This window comes from Pelophylax lessonae, assembly GCF_965119305.1.
Source record: "Pelophylax lessonae genome assembly, chromosome: 3".
Classification (NCBI taxonomy): Eukaryota; Metazoa; Chordata; class Amphibia; order Anura; family Ranidae; genus Pelophylax; species Pelophylax lessonae.
This window is the reverse complement of record NC_138770.1, coordinates 676,962,963-676,985,642: the sequence shown is the minus strand read 5'-3', so window position 1 is coordinate 676,985,642 and position 22,680 is coordinate 676,962,963. Positions and strand designations below refer to the sequence as shown.

The 22,680-nt window shown below is 47.7% G+C and overlaps 1 protein-coding gene across 1 annotated transcript in view; it reads right to left on the bottom strand.

The window, feature by feature from the left end:
* KCNK17 (potassium two pore domain channel subfamily K member 17) overlaps positions 1 to 22,263 on the bottom strand; it is a 90,144-nt gene extending 67,881 nt beyond the window's left edge. Inside the window, exon 1 of the mRNA XM_082249313.1 lies at positions 21,854 to 22,263. Coding sequence (XP_082105439.1) covers positions 21,854 to 22,105 — 252 coding nt within the window. The 5' untranslated portion in view covers positions 22,106 to 22,263. The remainder of the gene's footprint in view (positions 1 to 21,853) is intronic.
* Positions 22,264 to 22,680: the final 417 nt, after the last annotated feature.

Genomic DNA, 22,680 nt, shown 5'->3' with positions numbered 1-22,680 from the left:
GGCTGGTGGTGTTGGTGGTGTAATGGTGTGGGGGAGGAGGGGGGTAATGGTTCAGGCTGGTGGTGGTGGTGGTGTAATGGTGTGTGTGTGTGGGGGGGGGGGGTAACGGTTCAGGCTGGTGGTGGTGTAATGGTGTGGGGGAGGAGGGGTAATGGTTCAGGCTGGTGGTGGTGTAATGGTGTGGGGGGGGGGGGGGGTAATGGTTCAGGCTGGTGGTGGTGGTGTAATGGTGTGGGGGAGGAGGAGACTGGGGGGTAATGGTTTAGGCTGGTGGTGGTGTAATGGTGTGGGGAGGAGGGGTAATGGTTCAGGCTGGTGGTGGTGTAATGGTGTGGGGGAGGGGGGGTGGTTCAGGCTGGTGGTGGTGTAATGGTGTGGGGGGGGGGTAATGGTTCAGGCTGGTGGTGGTGGTGTAATGGTGTGGGGGAGGAGGAGAATGGGGGGTAATGGTTCAGGCTGGTGGTGGTGTAATGGTGTGGGGGGGGGGGTAATGGTTCAGGCTGGTGGTGGTGGTGTAATGGTGTGGGGGAGGAGGAGAATGGGGGGTAATGGTTTAGGCTGGTGGTGGTGTAATGGTGTGGGGGGGGGGGGTAATGGTTCAGGCTGGTGGTGGTGGTGTAATGGTGTGGGGGAGGAGGAGAATGGGGGGTAATGGTTTAGGCTGGTGGTGGTGTAATGGTGTGGGGGGGGGGGGTAATGGTTCAGGCTGGTGGTGGTGGTGTAATGGTGTGGGGGAGGAGGAGAATGGGGGGTAATGGTTTAGGCTGGTGGTGGTGTAATGGTGTGGGGGAGAAGGAGGAGGGGGGGTAACGGTTGAGGCTGGTGGTGTAATGATGTGGGGGGGGGTAACGGTTCAGGCTGGTGGTGGTGGGGGTGTAATGGTGTGGGGGAGGAGGGGGGGTAATGGTTCAGGCTGGTGGTGGTGTAATGGTGTGGGGGAGGAGGGGGGGTAATGGTTCAGGCTGGTGGTGGTGGTCTAATGGTGTGGGGGGGGTAATGGTTCAGGCTGGTGGTGGTGTAATGGTGTGGGGGGGGGGGGGTAATGGTTCAGGCTGGTGGTGGTGTAATGGTGTGGGGGAGAAGGAGGATGGGGGGGGTAACGGTTGAGGCTAGTGGTGTAATGATGTGTGTGTGGAGGGGGGGGGGGGTAACGGTTCAGGCTGGTGGTGGTGGTGGTGCAATGGTGTGTGTGTGTGAGGGGGGGGGGTAATGGTTCAGGCTGGTGGGGGTGTAATGGTGTGGGGGAGGAGGGGGGGTAATGGTTCAGGCTGGTGGTGGTGGTGGTGCAATGGTGTGTGTGTGTGAGGGGGGGGGGTAATGGTTCAGGCTGGGGGGGGGGGTGTAATGGTGTGGCGGATATTTTCTTGGCACACTTTGGACCCCTTAGTACCAATTGAGCATCATTTGAACCCCACGCCCTACCTGAGTAATGTTGCTGACCATCTCCATCCCTTTATGACTACAGTGTCCCCATCTTCTGATGGCTCCTTCCAGCAGGATAATTCACCATGTCACAAAGCTCCAATCATCTCACCACTGGTTTCTTCACCATGACAATGAGGTCACTGTCCTCCAATGGCCTCCACACTCACCACATCTCATCCAATAGAGCACCTTTGGGATGTGGTGGAACGGGAGATTGGCATCAAGGATGTGCAGCCGACAAATCTGCAGCAACTGTGTGATGCTATCAAGTCACTATGGAGCAAAATCTCCAAAGAACGTTGCACCTTAACTAACTTAACCGTAACTATGCCCCGAAGAATGAAGGCAAAAGGGGGTCCAAACCGGGACTAATGAAGTGGCCGGTGAGTGGACATCCAAGCTGTAAAAGTTCAATGCACCCGAAATGGAGTAACTTGTTCTGTGTGTTGCTGGATGTGGAGTTCCGGAATCCCCCGATTTCCTGAGGGAAGAAGCCTCTTACTAAATCTATTTCCATATCGCTGATAACAGACAACTGACGCAACAACCAAAGAGAATAAAATACAATCACTTGTGAGCCGGAATTCCCTTCTTGTTGATGGGATGTTTTCCGAGAAGCTGACACTTCCTGACCTTGTCTGGTCACCTTCCCAGCAGGATCCTCCATCACTGAGGAGACTGTAGAAGCAACAAGTGCACAGAAGGGTTCTCCATTCTATTTGCCCGTTTTTATGGCACTTGCCAGAAATTCAAATTTCATTAAAAAAACTACAAAGTTGCAAGTTACAGTAATTGAAAACCCATGGATCCTTTAAAGAAGAATAGATATGGATATTTTTACATACACTTTATTACCAAAAGTATTGTATTGATTTTACGGCTCACTGATTACTTACTAGAGGTTACAGCACATCATTTCTGCTTGCTGATTGGTTGCTAGAGGTAACTGCTCATCATTACTGCTTACCCATTGGTTGCTGGGGCTGGGGGGTGATAATCAGTAGCAGTGGGGGTAAATGGTATCATGACCAGTGCTGAGGGGGATTTGGGGGGGGGGGTTGGATCAGTGGCTGCACTGGGGGGGGGGGGTGGGATCAGTGGCAGCACTGGGGGGAATGGGATGAGTGACAACTGTACTGGGGGGGATGGGATGCGTGGCAGTGCTGGTGGGGAGATAAGATCAGTGGCAGTGCTTGGGGGGATGGGATCAGTGGCAGTGCTTGGGGGGGGGGGGATATCAGTGGCAGAGAAAGAGGGAGGTAAGAGAGAGGGAGATGAAAGAGAGAGGGAGAGGGGGTGAGAGAGAGAGAGGGGTGAGAAAGGGGGATGAGAGAGAGAGGGGAGGTGGGGATGAGAGAGAGGGGGGGGTGGGGATGAGAGAGAGAGAGGGGGGGTATGAGAGAAGGTAAAATAGAAAGGGAGGTAAGAGAGAGGGAGATGAAAGAGAGAGGGAGAGGGGGTGAGAGAGAGAGAGGGGTGAGAAAGGGGGATGAGAGAGAGAGGGGAGGTGGGGATGAGAGAGAGGGGGGGTGGGGATGAGAGAGAGAGAGAGGGGGGTATGAGAGAAGGTAAAATAGAAAGGGAGGTAAGAGAGAGGGGTGAAAGGGGAGGATGAGAGAGAAAGCAAGAGGGGGCGAGAGAGTGAGAGGGACTGTCGGAGCTGGGAGCAGAGAGGAGGTTGAAGGAATCTAGGCTCTGGGAGGCACTGCCATGTCAGAGATGCTGCTCCTGCTGCTGCACACCTCTCTCTCCTGGGCTCCTCAGTCCTAGCCGCCCTCGCTGCTTGCTTTCTTCCTGCTCTTAACGACACCGGTCCGGGACTCCCCATGACAAGGGGCTCAAATTGCAGCTGCTTTGGGCCCCAAAACAATGACTAGGTCCTGGGCAGCTGCCCCTTTTGCCCCATGTTAAAGACGGCCCTGCCTAGAGTGACTCGGCCGCCATCAGAGCCTTAATCTCCCAATAACCTGTTCCGATATCCAGAGTTCTGTAGATCTTTGAGCGTTCCTCAAAATATCATAATGTTAAAATGTTAGTTTCTTACCCTTCTCCTATCTCTTTCCTCTCCCCTTTCTCTTCTTCCCTTTTTCCTAGATTGAAGAGAAGAGGTGCTTTTTCCTCAGAGTCCTCAGAGTCCAGTTGCAGTAAACTGCAGAACTGTCTGGAAATAGAAGTAATGCACAACAAGCCCAGTGGGAGGTCAACCTGGCTGGGCGTAGTCACAGAATGTACAGCAGTGGGTGGTAGCAGTGGGTCTCAGGTGTGCCGACAGCATTTGTCTCAAGGGGCAGAATGTGGCCTGGCCAGTCCGTACCGAAATGGGGTGGCTTCCAAGAAGAATGTCATGTTCCTGCACTTTCCCTACTCATCTGGAACCGCTCCCTAATGCTATCACGGTCTCTGACAGATGAGTGACCTGTCCCTACTCTGTCCACACGCAAAATGCTCTCCAAATCCGGGATCCAGGGTCTTAAATAGACTCAGGCGGTCCCAAGATGACCGCCAAAGTCACATGGGATGCTGGCATCCAATTGGATGCTGCCTCTCTCTCACCAAGATCAAAGAGGAATGGGACTCCTCTTGACTTCCTCCTCTTCTACGGATGAGCGCCACCTGTTGTGGAGAAAATAGACTGCAGCTGTTCATTGAACCTCGAGTCAAGCAAAATCAATCTAAACATGGGTTCAGACCTAACTCCTTGCCTGTAGGCGCATGATTTTATGTATTGTGATGCTGCCATGTGTTTTTGTAGATCCTAATTGAAAATTTGCATTTCAATACTGTAATTTGCACACGTGTGAAATTCAGTCAACAACATTAAAATGTTTTTCTAATTCATATGCACAGTAGATGTATCCAATCCCCTGGGTGTAAGACTCTGGCTGTAGGATCCACAGGTATCCATCAATGTCCCATGTGTAAAAGCAGAAGTTCTTCAGTGGCTGTGTCATGAACTAAGACAAAGTACAGGTCCAAGTCTATAAACCAGCCATTCCCAACCAGGGTTCAGTGGAATCCTAGATTCCTCCAGAGTTTTCTAGGGGTTCCTTGAGATGTGGCTGATTGACCTTTCATCTGATGATGCCTACATAGTATGGGGACCAATGCCACTTGACAGAGCCAGTGGCATTACAACAACAGTCTTTTTACCACTTCAGTACCACGCTGTAGCCAAAAGACGACTAGAGCACGGCGGTATAATCCTTGTGGAGCAACCATAGACGTCCTCCAGAACCCCGCCCCCTATGGCACGCAGCAGGCATGCTCTGTGACCGCTGTGTCTTTTGCACAAATCTGATCACAGATTGGGGTAGAGGGCCAATCACAGCTGCCCTTTACCATGTGATTAGCTGTGTCCAATCACAGCTGATCACATGTAAACAGACTTGCTGGTTATTGGCAGGCCTTTTCTCACGTGCTGTCACAGCGTGAGGAAAGGAGAAAAGGTAGCCGGCAAGTCTGATAGTGCACATTTACACTAATAATCAGTGTAGCCCCATCAGTGCCAATCTGTGCAGCTTATCATTGCCCATCAATGCCCCCTATCAGTGCCCATTAGTGCCGCCTCATCAGTGCCCATCAGTGCAGCTTCATCAGTGACCATTAGTGCTGCCTATCAGTGCCCATCAGAGTCGCCTCATCAGTGCCGCCTCATCAGTGCAGTCTCATCAGCGCCCATCAGTGCCAATCGGTGCAGCTTATCATTGCCCATTAATGACACCTATCAGTGCCCATTAGTGCCGCCTCATCAGTACCCATCAATGCAGCTTCATCAGTGAATATTAGTGCTGCCTATCAGTGCCCATCAGTCTCACCTCATCGGTGTAGTCTCATCAGCGCTCATCAGTGCAGCCTCATCAGCGCCAATCTGTGCAGCTTATCAGTGTCCATCAGTGCTGCCTATTAGTGCCCATCAGTGTTGCCTCATCAGTGTTGCCTAATTGGTGCAGCCCATCAGTGCAGCTTCATCAGTGCCGCTTCATCAGCACACATCAGTATAGCCTATCAGTCCCCATCAGTGCAGCCTATCATTGGCGCTAATCAGCACTCATCAGTGAAAAATAAAAATTATCGATTTGCTAAATTTTATAACAGAACCTAAGAAAATATTTTTTTTTCTTTAAAATTTTTTTACATTTTTTTTGTTTATTTGGCAAAAAATAAAACACCCCAGTAGTGATTAACCACTTCAGCCCAGGAAGGTTTGCCACCCTTCATGACCATGCCATATTTTGTGATTCGGCACTGCTTTATTTTAATGGACAATTGCGCAGTCGTTCGACGCTGTTCCCAAATAAAATTGATGTCCTTTTTTTCCCACAAACCCCTTTTTTTGGTGGTATTTGATCACCTGTGCGATTTTTATGTTTTTGCGCTATAAACTAAAAAAATACAGACAGAATTTTAAAAAAAAAATAGATTTTTTTACTTTATTTCTTCATCAGTTTAGGCCAATACGTATTCTGCTACATATCTTTGGTAAAAAAAAAATCCCAATAAGCATACATTGATTGGTTGGCGCAAAAGTTATAGTGTCTACAAACTATGGGACACATTTATTTAATATTTATTTATTTATTTATTTTTTTACTAGTATTGACAACAATCAGCGATTTTTATCAGGACTGCGACATTGCGGCGGACAAATCTGAGATGGGGTGACACCTTTTTGGGGACCAGTGACACTAATACAGTGATCAGTGCTAAAACAAATGCACTGTCACTGTACTAATGACACTGGCTGGGAAGGGGTTAACATCAGGGGTGATCAAAGGTTTAAGTGTGTTGCTAGGGAGCAGTAGCTACCCTAGGAACAATATATGGGGGGGGGGGGGGGCACATAGGATACCACAGTCAAAACTGGGGGGGGGGGGGGGCTCAAATTTCTTCCTCAGGTATTGCTTCAGACCTGAGAAAGAGGAAAACCCTCAATAGCTTTTCTTTATAGTTTAAAGCAATTCCAGCAAACAGTTTGCGCAATATTGGTGTCAGTTTAAGCAGTAATAACCCCTAGTATTGGTGCCAGTTTATGCAGTAATAGCCCCTAGTATAGGTGCCAGTTTATGCAGTAATAGCCCCTAGTATAGGTGCCAGTTTATGCAGTAATAGCCCCTAGTATTGGTGCCAGTTCATGCAGTGATAGCCCCTAGTATTGGTGCCATTTTATGCAGTAATAGCCCCTAGTATTGGTGCCAGTTTATGCAGTAATAACCCCTAGTATTGGTGCCAGTTTATGCAGTAATAACCCCTAGTATTGGTGCCAGTTCATGCAGTAATAACCCCTAGTATTGGTGCCAGTTCATGCAGTAATAGCCCCTAGTATTGGTGCCAGTTTATGCAGTAATAACCCCTAGTATTGGTGCCAGTTTATGCAGTAATAGCCCCTAGTATTGGTGCCAGTTTATGCAGTAATAGTCCCTAGTATTGGTGCCAGTTTACGCAGTAATAACCCCTAGTATTGGTGCTAGTTTATGCAGTAATAGCCCCTAGTATTGGTGCCTGTTTACGCAGTAATAACCCCTAGTATTGGTGCTAGTTTATGCAGTAATAACCCCTAGTATTGGTGCCAGTTTAGGCAGTAATAACCCCTATTATTGGTGCCAGTTTACGCAGTAAAAACCCCTAGTATTGGTGCCAGGTTATGCAGTAATAAAGCCAAGTATTGGAGCCAGTTTACACAGTAATAATGCCTAGTATTGGTGCCAGTTTACGCAGTAATAAATAACCCCTAGTCTTGGTGCCAGTTTACGCAGTAATAACCCCTAGTATTGGTGCCAGTTTACACAGTAATAACCCCTAGTATTAGTGGTAGTTTATGCAGTAATAGCCCCTAGTATTGGTGCCAGTTTACGCAGTAATAACCCCTAGTATTGGTGCCAGTTTACGCAGTAAAAACCCCTAGTATTGGTGCCAGTTTACACAGTAATAACCCCTAGTATTAGTGGTAGTTTATGCAGTAATAGCCCCTAGTATTGGTGCCAGTTTATGCAGTAATAACCCCTAGTATTGGTGCCAGTTCTTCCAGTAATAGCCCCTAGTATTGGTGCCAGTTTACGCAGTAATAAAGCCTAGTATTGGTGCCAGTTTACACAGTAATAAAGGCTAATATTGATGCCATGCTCTCAGCACGGAGGATGTAGGAAAGAATAGTGAGACCTGCCAACCACAGTGATGAAAGTGTTAAGGCTAGCCTCAACAGTGGAGGCGGTCTTAACACTTTTATCAACTTCATGTGAGATCTTTATGATCTCTCTGCGGGTCTCCTGATGCTCCTGATACAGTACAGCGCGCCTCTCCATCCGGGACTCATGCCCCTACAGCAGGGGTGCCCAACCTTTTGAGGAGCAAGGGCCAATTTAGCAGCTTGGTAACAGGTCGTGGGCCACAATGAGGGGAGTAGGCAGATGACAGGTCCATGGCTACAGCCCGCTCTACTTTTTGGGCCCTCCGATCCGCCCAGACAGAAGGGGATGGATCCCCTTCTGTTTTTTTAAGTGGATCAGATTGGAAATAGGCGGGTGTAAACGGGCACAAGTTAGTTTACATCTGCCACTCTATAGAGGTGAATGGAGGGTCCAATTGGGTCCACCTGAAAAACTGATAGGCGGACCCGACTGGACTGATCTTGTAAAAGGGGCCTAAGGCTGCTTTCACACAGATGCACTGCAGTTTACCTGCACCTCAACTGACCTCAATCTTCACTTCTTCCTCAGGAATCCTGCATGTATCGCTGGCTGCTGCTGTCCTCCAGGCAGGTATGGCTGGTGGCTGCTGCTGGCTGTCCTCCAGGGCTGGTACTGCTGTTTGGTACTGCTGGTTGGTACTGCAGGCTGGTACTGCAGGCTGGTACTGCCGGTGGGTACTGCTGGCAGGTACTGAAGGCTGGTACTGCTGGCTGGTACTGCTGGTGGGTACTACTGATGGGTACTGCTGGCTGGTACTGCTAGCTGGTATTGCTGGCTGGTACTGCTGGCTGGTACTGCTGGTGGGTACTGCTGGCGGGTACTGCTGGCGGGTACTGCTGGTAAGTACTGCTGGCTGGTACTGCTGGCTGGTACTGCTCGTTGGGACAGCTGATTCCTCTGAGACACATTAACAGAGTTCGGCCCTGAAGGAAGCATGCGGCTGCAGTAGAGAGCAGAGCTGATGCTTCCTGTATCTCTCCTGTGACCTCCTGTCACAGCAGGAGTACATTTGGTATCACTCCGCCTGTGACAAGAGCCGGAACTATACAGGAAGCATCGGCTCCGCTTCCTCTAGTGCGGCTCTGTTCTTTACAGTGATGCTCAGTGATGGTGGGTCTGGATCCCGCAGCCTGGGCTTACTGACCCATCACCACAGAGCAGGATTCTGTTGGGGGGGCACAACATAATGTTGGGGGGCCATGGTCCCCTCTGCCCCCCCCTAGTGACGCCACTGCTAGGGAGTGCTTTATAACTGTGTGGGGAGGTTCTTTGACTGGGGAAGACAGAGATCCATGTTCCTGCTTAGCAGAAACACAAGATCTCCATCTTCCCCTCCCACAGAATGGCGATCTGCCTTGTTTATATAGGCTGACCACCATTCTGCCTCTCCTCAGGATGATCGTCGTGATTTTGTGCAGGACGGCCGCCTTGCCACAGTATAGCTGCATGGGGCGGTCCATAACAAGTTAAATACCACCAAAACAAAGTTTTATCTGTCTCAAAAAAATGATAAAAATGTCATATGGGTACAGGGTTGCATGACCGCGCAATTGTCATTCAAAGTGTGACAGCGCTGAAAGCTGAAAATTGGCCTGGGCAGGAAGGGGGTGAAAGTGCCCAGTATTTAAGTAATTTAAGTGTCTGGAAGGGGACGCTGTAACCACTACGGTAAGAGGGGGAATTTTCCCCTCTGATCTTTGATGAATTTGTTTTAGCAGGGGTCCCTGCGATGTGAATATTATTTTTAAATGCTAACTCTGCTGACGGGTACTGCTGGCTGGTACTGCAGGCTGGTACTGCTGGCTGGTACTGCTGGTGAGTACTGCTGGTGGGTACTGCTGGCTATTACTGCTGGTGGGTATTGCTCACTCCCATAGACCCACTCAGCAGAGAGGAACAAACAATGATTTCTTCAGAATAACAAAAGGTAGGAATCTGCAACAAAGTTTGTTACAATCCCTGCAATGTGCAGAGATCACCCAGAGGGGAATGTTTTTTTCTCAACAAAAGTGGAGTTACGCTTTAAGAGTTTTTCTAAGGTAAAAAAGTTGAGAAAAGCTGCTATACCTGTAAGATGAATTTTAAACAACCGATCTCTATTAAGAATACAAATATTTAGTTAAGGATTATCTTTAGTTCAAATAACAGAATTACACCCAGAGAATAAATATATTCATCTCCTTCCTCGGTCAGTCCCCACCTGCCCAAATCGTCTCAACAAACACGCCATGGCTTTGCATTAGGCGGTGTAATCAGTTCCTTATCTTGTAAGGTTACGCAGGAAATTGAGCTTGATTCCAATATTAACTCCTACACCCGAATTTCTTTTCATCTGTTTATTCTGTTGTGCAGGAATGATCTTTTATGGTTTTATATCAAAGTAATTGGGTTCCACAATTATAGTTCCAAGCAAAAGATAGAGAGATATGAAACGTACCTTACACTCATTACCCCCGAGTTCATTTACAGACAAGGAAAACAAAAATGTTTGTCTTGTAATTGAGATAAACTTTTCACTTTCAAAATGTTTAACCACTTAAGCCCCGGAAGATTTTACCCCCTTCCTGACCAGGGCCCATTTTGCGATTCGGCACTGTGTGACTTTAACGGACAATTGCGCGGTCGTGCAACGCTATACCCAAATGAAATTAACGTCCTTATTTCCCCACAAACAGAGATTTCTTTTGGTGGTATTTGATCACCTGTGCGATTTTTTGATCATGCGCTATAAACAAAAAAAGAGCGACAATTTTGCAAAAATAAGAATATTTTTCACATTTTTTTATATGAAATTCCCCCCAAAAAAAATGTAAAAATCTAAATTTTTTAACATTTTAGGCCAATTTGTTTTACGCTACATATGTTTGGTAAAAAAAAATCGCAAAAAGCGTATTTTGATTGGTTTGCGCAAAAGTTATTGTGTTTACTAACTAAGGGAAAGATTTTTGGCATTTTTATTGTTTTTTTTTAACGAGTAATGGCGGCGATCTGCGATTTTTTTTTGCGGGACTGCGACATTGCGGTGGACAGATCGGACCCTTGACTGACATTTTTGACACTTTTGGGGTTACCAGTGACATTACTACAGTAATCAGTGCTATACATATGCACTGTTACTGTAAAATTACACTGGCAGGGAAGGGGTTAACTTTAATGGAGAAGGAGGGGTTAAGTGTGTCCCTAGGGGCGTGCTTCTAACTGTGATTGGATGGGGCTTTTCATGTAACAGCAGAGATCTACGGTCCTACATAGCAGGACCATATGATCTCTGCTGTTACACAGGGGAGAAAGACAGGTGGCTTTGTTTACATTAGCAGCCTGCCTTTCTCCCGGTGTAACAGACGATCGCGAGTGACCGGCGGACATCGGGTCCACCGCTCATATGCGCACGTGGGTCCTCCTGCGACGCGCGCTCGCTCCCTAGAGCCTCACAGGCTAGCGACGTAGCTCTACATAGCTTTGTCATGAGGGGCTGACTGCCAACGTAAATCGTCATTAGGCAGTCGGCAAGTGGTTAAAGTCGAACTCACGTCGAAAGTCGAAGTCAAGTCGAAAATACGTAATTCTGTTCAGTCAGTTCTTTGACCCAGACGGCCCCACCAGACCTCCTTGGCCTTCAATGGAGTTAAGCAGTACAGTTTAGTAAAAGGACATCTCCACCAACCTACTGACTAGAGCACTGGTCTCCAAACTGCAGCCCTTTGCTTGCCTTTATCGGGCCCTTGGGGCCCTTTTCCACCCACTGATACATGGCACTATCCCTTCACTGGGGTATAATTCCTCCCACTGACACCAATGATGGGACACTATTCCTCCCACTGACACCAATGATGGGACACTATTCCTCCCACTGACACCAATGATGGGACACTATTCCTCCCACTGATACCAATGATGGGACACTATTCCTCCCACTGACACCAATGATGGGACACCATTCCTCCCACTGACACCAACAATGGGGCACTATTCCTCCCACTGATACCAATGATAGGGCACTATTCCTCCCACTGACACCAAAAATGGGGCACTATTCCTCCCACTGATACCAACGATTGGGCACCAATCCTCCTACTGACACCAACACTGGGGCACTATTCCTCCCACTGACACCAATGATGGGCCACTATTCCTCCCACTGACACCAATGATGGGACACCATTCCTCCCACTGACACCAATGATGGGGCATTATTCCTCCCACTGACACCAATGATGGGGCACTATTCCTCCCACTGATACACCAACAATTGGGCACCAAGCCTTCTACAGACACAAACAATGGGACCCTATTACTCCCACTGACACCAATGATGGGGCACTATTCCTCTGACTGACACCAACAATGGGACCCTATTCCTCCCACTGACACCTATGATGGGACACTATTCCTTCCACTGACACCACTGATGAGATACTATTCTTCCGACTGACACCAATGATGGAGCACTATTCCTCCCACTGACACCAATGATGGAGCACTATTCCTCCCACTGACACCAATGATGGAGCACTATTCCTCCCACTGACACCAATGATGAGACACTATTCTTTTGACTGACATCAATGATGGAGCACTATACTTTCCACTGACACCAATGATGGGGAGCTATGCCTCCCACTGACACAAAAGATGGGACACTGTTTACTCCCACTGACACCAGGACAATTTCCACTCCCAATGGTCACAGTCCGGCCCCCCTAAAGTCCGAAGGACAGTAAACTGGCCCCCGTTGTTTAGAAAGTTTGGAGACTCCTGGACTAAACAATAAAGGTGAAGCAGAAGACTGATGAGGACCTCCCTGTAAAATAGAAGGTAGAAAAGTACAGGACTTTAAGGCTGCTGGTAACCTCAGGAATGAGCACAATGACTCCAATATTAAAATATTACATGTTTAATTATTAAATTAAATTCAGATTAAAATTAAGTACAGTATCTCACAAAAGTGAGTACACCCGTCACATTATAGTTAATATTTTATTCTATCTTTTCATGTGACAACACTGAAGAAATGACACTTTGCTACAATGTAAAGTAGTGAGTGTACAGCTTGTATAACAGTGTAAATTTACTGTCCCCTCAAAATAACTCAACACACAGCCATTAATGTCTAAACCACTGGCAACAAAAGTGAGTACACCTCTAAGTGAAAATGTCTGAATTGGGCCCAATTAGCCATTTACCCTCCCATGTCATGTGACTCCTTAGTGTTACAAGGTCTCAGGTGTGAATGGGGAGCAGGTGTGTTAAATTTGGTGTTATCGCTCTCATTCTCTCATACTGGTCACTAGAAGTTCAATATGGCACCTCATGGCAACGAAGATCTCTGAGGATCTGAAAAAAATAATTGTTGCTTTACATAAAGATGGCCTAGGCCAGTGATGGCAAACCTTGGCACCCCAGATGTTTTGGAACTACATTTCACATGATGCTCATACACTCTGCAGTGTAGTTGAGCATTATGGGAAATGTAGTTCCAAAACATCTGGGGTGCCAAGGTTCCCCATCACTGGCCTAGGCTATAAGAAGATTGCCAAGACCCTGAAACTGAGCTTCATACAGCGGTTTAACAGGACAGGTTCCACTCAGAACAGGCCTCGTCATGGTTGACCAAACAAGTTGAGTGCACTTAGCGTCATATCCAGAGGTTGTCTTTGGGAAATAGATGTATGAGTGCTGCCAGCATTGCTGCAGAGGTTGAAGGGGTAGGGGGTCAGCCTCTCAGTGCTCAGACCATACGCCGCACACTGCATCAAATTGGTCTGCATGGCTGCCATGCCAGAAGGAAGTCTCTTCTAAAGATGATGCACAAGAAAGCCAAAAACAGTTTGCTGAAGACAAGCAGACTAAGGACATGGATTACTGGAACCATCTCCTGTGGTCTGATGAGACCAAGATAAACTTATTTGGTTCAGATGGTGTCAAGCGTGTGTGGGGGCAACCAGGTGAGGAGTACAAAGACAAGTGTGTCTTCCCTACAGTCAAGCATGGTGGTGGGAGTGTCATGGTCTGGGGCTGCATGAGTGCTGCCAGCACTGGGGAGCTACAGTTCATTGAGGGAACCATGAATGCCAACATGTACTGTGACATACTGAAGCAGAGCATGATCCCCTCCCTTCAGAGACTGGGCCGCAGGGAAATATTCCAACATGATAACGACCCCAAACACATCTCCAAGACGACCACTGCCTTGCTAAAGAAGTTGAAGGTAAAGGTGATGGACTGGCCAAGCATGTCTCCAGACCTGAACCCTATTGAGTATCTGTGGGACATCCTCAAACGAAAGGAGGAGGATCGCAAGGCTCTGATGTCGTTATGGAGGAGAGGAAGAGGACTCCAGTGGCAACCTGTGAAGCTCTGGTGAACTCCATGCCCAAGAGGGTTCAGGCAGTGCTGGAAAATAATGGTGGCCACACAAAATATTGAAACTTTGGGCACAGATTGGACATTTTTTAACTTAGGGGTGTACTCACTTTTGTTGCCAGCGGTTTAGACATTAATGGCTGTGTGTTGAGTTATTTTGAGGGGACAGCAAATTTACACTGTTATACAAGCTGTACACTCACTACTTTACATTGTAGCAAAGTGTCATTTCTTCAGTGTTGTATGCTTGGACTTTGTACAGTTTAATTGTAACACCTGACACCTCCGCATAAAACCTACATAATTTTATAAAAAATAAACTTGTAGGAATACACAGAAAACTTCAATGTTTCAAAAGAGTGGGACGTCAAAAAATGCTTAATTTCAATGTGTTTTGCGGGGATCTTTTTAGGTGAACTGGTTTGTTTAAAAATTAGTTATGTTGCTCAATCATAGGGAAGTCCACAGAAGCAATAAATGAATCAATCAATCAGATTCCAAACTCTCCACCATGGCCAAGACCAAAGAGCTGTCCAAGGATGTCAGGGACAAGATTGTAGACCTACACAAGGCTGGAATGGGCTACAATACCATCGCCAAGCAGCTTGGTGCGAGGTGACAACAGTTGGTGCAATTATTTGCAAAAGGAAGAAACACAAAATAACTGTCAATCTCCCTCGGTCTGGGGCTCAATAATAATGTTGAGAACGGTGAGGAATCAGCCTAGAACTACATAGCAGAATATTGTCAATGATCTCAAGGCAGCTGGGACCATAGTCACCAAAAAATTGGTAACACTACGCCGTGAAGGACTGAAATCCTGCAGCACACGCAAGGTCTCTCTGCTCAAGAAAGCCCATGTACAGGCTCATCTGAAGTTTGCTAATAAACTTCTTAATGATTCAGAGGAGAACTGGCATTTTTGGCATCAACTCAGCTCACCGTGTTTGCAGGAGGAGGATTAATGCTGCCTATGACCCAAAGAACACCATCCCCACTGTCAAACATGGAGGTGGAAACTTTTTTTCCTGCTAAGAGGACAGGACAACTTCACTGCATCAAAGGGACAATGGATGGGCCATGTACCGTCAAATCTTGGGTGAAAACCTCCTTCCTTCATCCAGGGCATTTAAAATGGATCATGGATGGGTATTCCAGCATGACAATGACCCAAAACACACGGCCAAGGCAACAAAGGAGTGGCTCAAGAAGAAGCACATTAAGGTCCTGGAGTGGCCTAGCCAGTTTCCAGACCTTAATCCCATTGAAAATATATGAAGAGATCTAAAGGTTCGAGTTACCAAACGTCAGCCTCGAAAACGTAATGACTTGGAGAGGATCTGCAAAGAGGAGAGGGACAAAATCCCTCCTGAGATGTGTGCAAACCTGGTGGCCAACTACAAGAAATGTCTGACTTTTGTGATTGCCAACAAGAGTTTTGCCACCAACTACTAAGTCATGTTCTGTGAAGGGGTCAAATACTTATTTCACTCAATAAAATGCAAATCAGTTTATGACTTTTTTGAAATGCGTTTTTCTGGATTTTTTGTTATTCTGTCTCTCACTGTTAAAATAAACCGACCATTAAAATTTAGACTGATCATTTCTTTGCCAGTGGCAAATGTACAAAACCAGCAGGGGATCAAATACTTTTTTCCCTCACTGTAAGTCTGCAACACCCCACAAGATTAGGTATACACAGGGGAACACACCCCACGTTCCGACCTCCACAGCGGCAGTGAGAAACCTCTGCAAGATAAGTCCTCCCTGTGCTTTCTTCTCCTAAAGACTTGTTCACAATGTTACACTGACAGACAGGGTATGATGAGGCCCCATAGTATAACTCCAACCTCCATCCCCCAAGGTAATCCTGTCTTCATAGCAATGTTATAGAGCACATGTGTCAAACACAAGGCCTGAGGGCTAAATCAGGCCCCACAGGCCATTTCATGTGGCCCTCACATCTCTCCTACAGCTGTGGAACCCCCCTTGTCTCCATCCCCACCTTGTCTCAGCAGTCGGCAGCAGAGGAGGACAGAACGCCTTCTCCAGATCCTGCACTTCTCTATGCAGCTGCGGAGAGGCTTGTCTCTGCCCCTCCCCCCTTTTACCGCCTTAGCAGTCGGCAGCAGAGAAGAGGACAGAACTTCTCCTACAGATCATGCACCACTCTGTGCTGCCACATAATCCCCCTGTCTCTGCCTTTCCTGGTCTCAGTATTCAGCGACCTCGGCAGTTGACTTCAGCCCTCCTCTGGTCCTCCTCCAGACACTGCACTTTCTTCTTTCCAGGTTAGGCCCAGCTTCTTTCCGAAGCAGTACATGGTATGGGGGGGTGTACTGTAATGTAAGGGAGGGTGCTGGACTCTTCACTTCTGATGGTGGGTGGGCTTTTGACATCTGATGTAAGGGGGTGGGGTGCTCTGAACATTTAGTCTTACAGGTACAATAATGCTGATGCATCCCGCAATTAAATTGAGTTTTACACCCCTGTTATATAGAGGTTCCAAAATTGTAGATACATTTAGTTTCTCCATCTGTATTTGGCAAAGGCTATTGCAACCCATATTAATTACCTGGGTGAGCTGGGAAAATGTGGGGTGAAGTGTTGTGGCATGGTAATGTACATGTAGTGTTGAACTGCACACTTTATTTGCTCGCTCTGGAAGTGGGGACTCACATGAACGAAGAAATTAGGGCAAGAGGCCGGTTAGTGGTACCCAGGAATGAAACGTTATGTCAACGTTTTCTTGGTCTGCAACTACAGACTTAATATGGATCTCTCACTCTTTAGGAATGGAGCCTTAGAAGGTTTCTCAAAAATATGCTGAACTTCCTATAGCAGGAGGTTCTCATGGCCATTGAGCTTACCCAATAAGCAAAACCTTGTAAGGCGCCATTTCTGAAGAGTGAGAGAGATACCACTAGCGGTACCCGGGAATAAAATGAGGGGAGGACTTAATGGCCAAAAGCAAAATCTTAAAGGCCTCATTCCTAGGGAGTGTGAGAGAGATACCACCAATGGTACTTGGGAATAAAACCGGGGCAGGGCCTCGTGGTCATTGAGCTTACCCAATAAGCAAAACCTTGTAAGGCCCCATTTCTGGAGAGTGAGAGAGATACCACTAGCGGTACCCGGGAATAAAATGGGGGGAGGACTTAATGGCCAAAAGCAAAATTTTGAGGGCCCCATTCCTGGAGAGTGAGAGAAATACCACTAATGGTTCCCCGGGAATAAAATGGGGGGAGGACTTAATGGCCAAAAGCAAAATCTTGAAGGCCCCATTCCTGGAGAGTGAGAGAGATACCACTAATGGTACTCAAGAATAAAACTGGGGCAGGGCCTCATGGTCATTGAGTTTACCCAATAAGCAAAACCTTGTAAGGCCCCATTCCTGGAGAGTGAGAGAGATACCACTAGCAGTACCCGGGAATAAAATGGGGGGGAGGACTTAATGGCCAAAAGCAAAATCTTGTAAGGCCCCATTCCTGAAGAGTGAGAGAGATACCCCTAGCGGTACCCGGGAATAAAATGGGGGGAGGACTTAATGGCCAAAAGCAAAATCTTGAAGGCCTCATTCCTAGAGAGTGAGAGAGATACCACTACCGGTACCCGGGAATAAAATGGGGCGAGGACTTAATGGCCAAAAGCAAAATCTTGAAGGCCCCATTCCTGATGAGTGAGAGAGATACCACTAGCGGTACCTGGGAATAAAATGGGGGGAGGACTTAATGGCCAAAAGCAAAATCTTGTAAGGCCCCATTCCTGGAGAGTGAGAGAGATTCCACTAACGGTACTCAGGAATAAAATTGGGGTAGGGCCTCATGGTCATTGAGCTTACCCAATAAGCAAAACCTTGTAAGGCCCCATTCCTAAAGAGTGAGAGAGATACCACTAACAGTACCCAACAATGAAACAGGAGGAGGACCTCATGGTCATAAGAAAAACCTTGTAAGGCCACATTCCTGATGAGTGAGAGAGATACCACTAGTGGTATCTGGGAATAAAATGGGGGGAGGACTTAATGGCCAAAAGCAAAATCTTGAGGGCCCCATTCCTGGAGAGTGAGAGAGATACCACTAATGGTAGCCTGGAATAAAATGGGAAAAGGACTTAATGGCCAAAAGCAAAATCTTGAAGGCCCCATTCCTGGAGAGTGAGAGGGATACCACTAATAAAACTGGGGTAGGGCCTCATGGTCATTGAGTTTACCCAATAAGCAAAACTGTGTAAGATCCCATTCCTGGATAGTGAGAGAGATACCACTAATGGTACTCAGGAATAAAATTGGGGTAGGGCTTCATGGTCATTGAGTTTACCCAATAAGCAAAACCTTGTAAGGCCCCATTCCTAAAGAGTGAGAGAGATACCACTAACGGTACCCAACAATGAAACAGGAGGAGGACCTCATGGTCATAAGAAAAACCTTGTAAGGCCCCATTCCTGGAGAGTGAGAGAGATTCCACTAACAGTACCCATGAATGAAAGTGGAGGAGGACCCTATGAGCTTACCCAATAAGCAAAACACAATTACCAGCCAACCAAATTTCAGTTCCCTTTCTTATCTGCTGCTTTGATTTTCCATACTTTTTAGGGCTCTTTCACACGGCCGCTCCGCTTGTCCGCAAAATCATCCTATTTTTTTGCGGATGATTTGCGGACATAATGTAAGTCAATGGCACTGCAGATGTTAGCGGAATACCATCCGCTGACATCCGATTTTCCTTCTTTCAGTTCTGTTCCATTTTTTGGAACGGAACAGAACCCTATTTTTTCATCCGTGTAAAAAACGGAAAGGAAGGAAAATCGGATTTTAAGCGGTGTCATCCGCTGACATCCGCAATGCCATAGACATACATTATGTCCGCATATCATCCGCAAACGGATGGGATGATATGCGGGCATACGGAGCGGATGACACAAATGTCATCCGCTCTGTGAAAAAAAAAAAAAAAAAGTCCTGCAGCGGACAAAAGCAGCGGAGCGGCCGTCTGAAAGAGCCCTTAGACTTTTGTTGCTTCTCCATACTAAACTAACTTGTTCATGTGAGTTGTGTTTGTCCAGTAGTCAATAGATAGGGGTGTATAGCGAGCCGCTATACAATACCTATCCCGTTTCTCTGTCTTCTAGCACAATAGAATATGGCTCATAGTACAAACATTGGATTAATTCACTCTGCGTTTTGTTGACACTGGTGATAAGACAACTAAAGATGAAGGGATTAAACACTAAAAATAAATACCGCTATGGAAAATTGCTATTTTTACCGTCATGATTGCTCAGCCATTATTTAAGGTGGTTCTAAAGGTTCAAGGTTTTTTACCTTCATGCATTCTATGCATAAAGGTAAAAAAAACTTCTCTGTTCAGTGCCCCCTGAGCCCCCTAATAGTTCCTAGAGCCCCATCTCGATCCAGCGATGTGCATGAGAGCCTCAGCTCTTCGGGAACTCTCCTTCCAAATTGGCTGAGACAGCAGCGGGAGCCATTGTATCCCGCTTCTGTCAATCACAGCCAGTGAGCCAATGAGGAGACAGAACAGGCAGATCCAAGCCAAGGATCTGTGTGTGAATGGGCACGCAAAGTCGCAGCTCGGGAGGGAGCCTGCTTGGGCGCCCCATTGCAAGCTGTTTGCTCTGGGGGCACTCGGCAGGGGGGAGGAGCCAAGATTCCGTAAAGGAAATCTGCAGGAATTTATCATGCGAGCATTGCGAGAATTCTCGTCATTACAGGTCAGCCTATCCAATATCCAGGGTTTTGTTTTGCAAAAAATAGGTGCAGGTACTCCCTGCCTCTTCCAAGCCACCCCTCAAACCCCCCCCCCCTTGAACCACTTGATTCTCCCCTGAGTCACCCCTAAACCAGGTTTTATTATGTACTGCAAAGTAATTTTTCTGGAATCTGTCAAGTAAAGCTGGATACATGGATCAAAATTTGTCTGGTTCAGTAGGGACTGGCTGAATTTCGATCAATGTGTGGCCACTTTGGTTGAACAAAAAAGTCAATCTACCAATCAATTTCTGTTCAACTGCCTTTTCAGATAAAAGTCGCTTGATCATCTGGATCAGGACCTGGAGCTTGAAGGTTCCAAAACATATTGGGTGGAATGCAACCCTTAATTCAGTGTCTGGATTTTACCAGGTGCCTTCAGCCTGTGTGAGTAAACAGGTGTGCAGGGCTGTTATATATTCAAGCCTAGAGGATAGCTCAGAGCTCCCAGTTTGAGACACAGAAGGTCTCACCCAGGCATCAGAGGAGTCCCAACCAGGATTTAAAAGGTCTCACCTAGGGATCAGAGGAGACCCAGCCAGGAGGTCTCACCTACGGGTCAGAGGAGCCCTAGCCAGGAGCCAAGAAGTCTAACCTAGGGGTGAAAGGAGTTCCAACCAGGAGCCAAGAGACAGGAGGTCTCACCTAGGGGTCAGTGGAGCTCCTGCCAGGAGCCATTAGACAGGGGCTCTCGCCAAGGGCAGAGGTGCCCCAACCAGCAGGAGTCAAGAGATAAGAGGTTTTACCCAGCGGTCAGTGGAGCCCCAGCCAGGAGTCAAGGGGTCTCGCCTAGGGGTCAGAAGTGCCCTAGCCAGGAGCCAACAGACAGGAGGTCTAACCCAGGTGTCAGAGGAGTCCAAGCCAGGAGGCAAGAGAAAGGAGGTCTCACCTTGGGGACAGGGGTGCCCCAATCAGGAGTCAAGAGATAAGAGGTTTTACCCAGCGGTCAGTGGAGCCCCAGCCAGGAGTCAAGGGGTCTCGCCTAGGGGTCAGAAGTGCCCTAGCCAGGAGCCAACAGACAGGAGGTCTAACCCAGGTGTCAGAGGAGTCCAAGCCAGGAGGCAAGAGAAAGGAGGTCTCACCTTGGGGACAGGGGTGCCCCAATCAGGAGTCAAGAGACAGGAGGTCTCACCTAGGAGTCAGTGGAGCCCCTGCCAGGAGCCATGAGACAGGGGCTTTTGCCTAGGGGACAGAGGTGCCCCAACCAGGAGTCAAGAGAGAAGAGGTTTTACCCAGCAGTCAGTGGAGCCCCAGCCAGGAGCCAAGGGGTCTCGCCTAGGGGTCAGAGGTGCCCCAGCCAGGAGCCAACAGACAGGAAATCTAACCCAGGTGTCAGAGGAGTCCAAGTCAGGAGGCAAGAGAAAGGAGGTCTCACCTAGGGGTCAAAGGTGCCCCAACCAGGAGCCAAGAGACAAATGTTTCATTTAGGGGTCAGAGGAGCCCCCAGCCAGAAGACAGAAGGTCAGAGATGGCCAGACAGGAGTTCTCGTTCCAGGAGTCAGGTGGGCTCCTATCGGGGTGCCAGGAGAATGCCTATCCAGAGGTCAGAAGTGGGCTGTGCAGCAGGGCATTGCGACTAAAAGCTAAGAAAGCCAAGTGCATCAAGAGGGCTGGGCAACACAGTCAGCGGGACTGGCAAGAAGAGCAGAGGTGCTGCTAACAAAGAAGCCAGGTGGCTCTGCTTTTGTCTGTTGATGGTGGAAACCCCTGTGTGGCCAACTGATGTCTATGTGAGCTTTCTGTTTTTTTTAGTAAAAGTGGGCTGTCATGCCCTAAAATACCGTTTGGACTGGTGCCACTCATTGGAAAAGCACCAACCACATGAGTACAATCATCCCAATACCACAATAGTAAATTCAAGTCCGCAGTATCAGAAAGTTCACTTTAAGCTAAACAGATTGGTAAGAAAGGGGTCACAGATACACATACAGGGGGGTTCCAAGATGAATTCAAAGTTTATCCATTCAGTTGACTAGACTGGATACAGTCGTCCCGTCCCCCCCGCCATCATATCAAAGAATCATATTTTAAAAATCTGCATAACCAAGTTGCAGGATATCAGTAAGTGCCCACATCATTATTACATATGGAGTCAAAGTGCGTTATCTCTCACCGAAATGAACATCTCCAGGGTCTTGTTGTCCATACAGGTGTGGTTCCTCAGCAGCTCCCACTTCTCCTGCTGGAAGTTGATGGTCAGGTCATGCTCAGCCTCGCTCTCCAGGGCCCAGAAGACTGTGGCCCCAAGCAGCAGGTAACAGAAGTAAAGGATGAGCAAGATGAGGGTAATGGGCACCCGGCAACGCTCAGGCTTACAGCAGTAGGATGGGGATCCGGGATTCTGGCAGCAGCAAGGTCCAGCCATGGTCAGTGACAAAAGCAAAGTCCAGGCATAGTCTGTAAAAGCAGTAATGGTCAATGACAGCTATAGAGCCCAGCCTTAGCCATCACAATGGAGCCCCTCCATGCAAAATCAGGTGCCATTGTCCATCCATAGTCAATGATTGCAGAGTCTTTCTGTATAACGGTCCCTATGATCCCTTCATCTAATTATCAGGGACATCACGGGTTCCTCATACAACAATCTGCAACTTCCCCTGCAAACTTTATCTGACAGCTGCTACAAGCTTGTGCTGAGACTGAGGAAAGGGGGTGGGTGGGGCCTGCTCTGGGAAATAGGCGGGGCTGAATCTTCTTTCTGGTACAAAAGACGATGACTCATTCCACGACAGCAGCACTGTGTCCGTTTGATGTTACATGTGTAGCACTATATCCCATATACTGTATAACAGGGCTTTTTTTCAGCGGGAACGCGGGGGAACGTAGTTCCGGCACCTCCAGCCCTGAATGTATGTAATGGCAAGGAGTGCTGAGTTGTGCTACACTGTCTATTGATGCTGGCTGGCTGCTGAGGAACCTATTGTTGCTGGAGGGGATCTA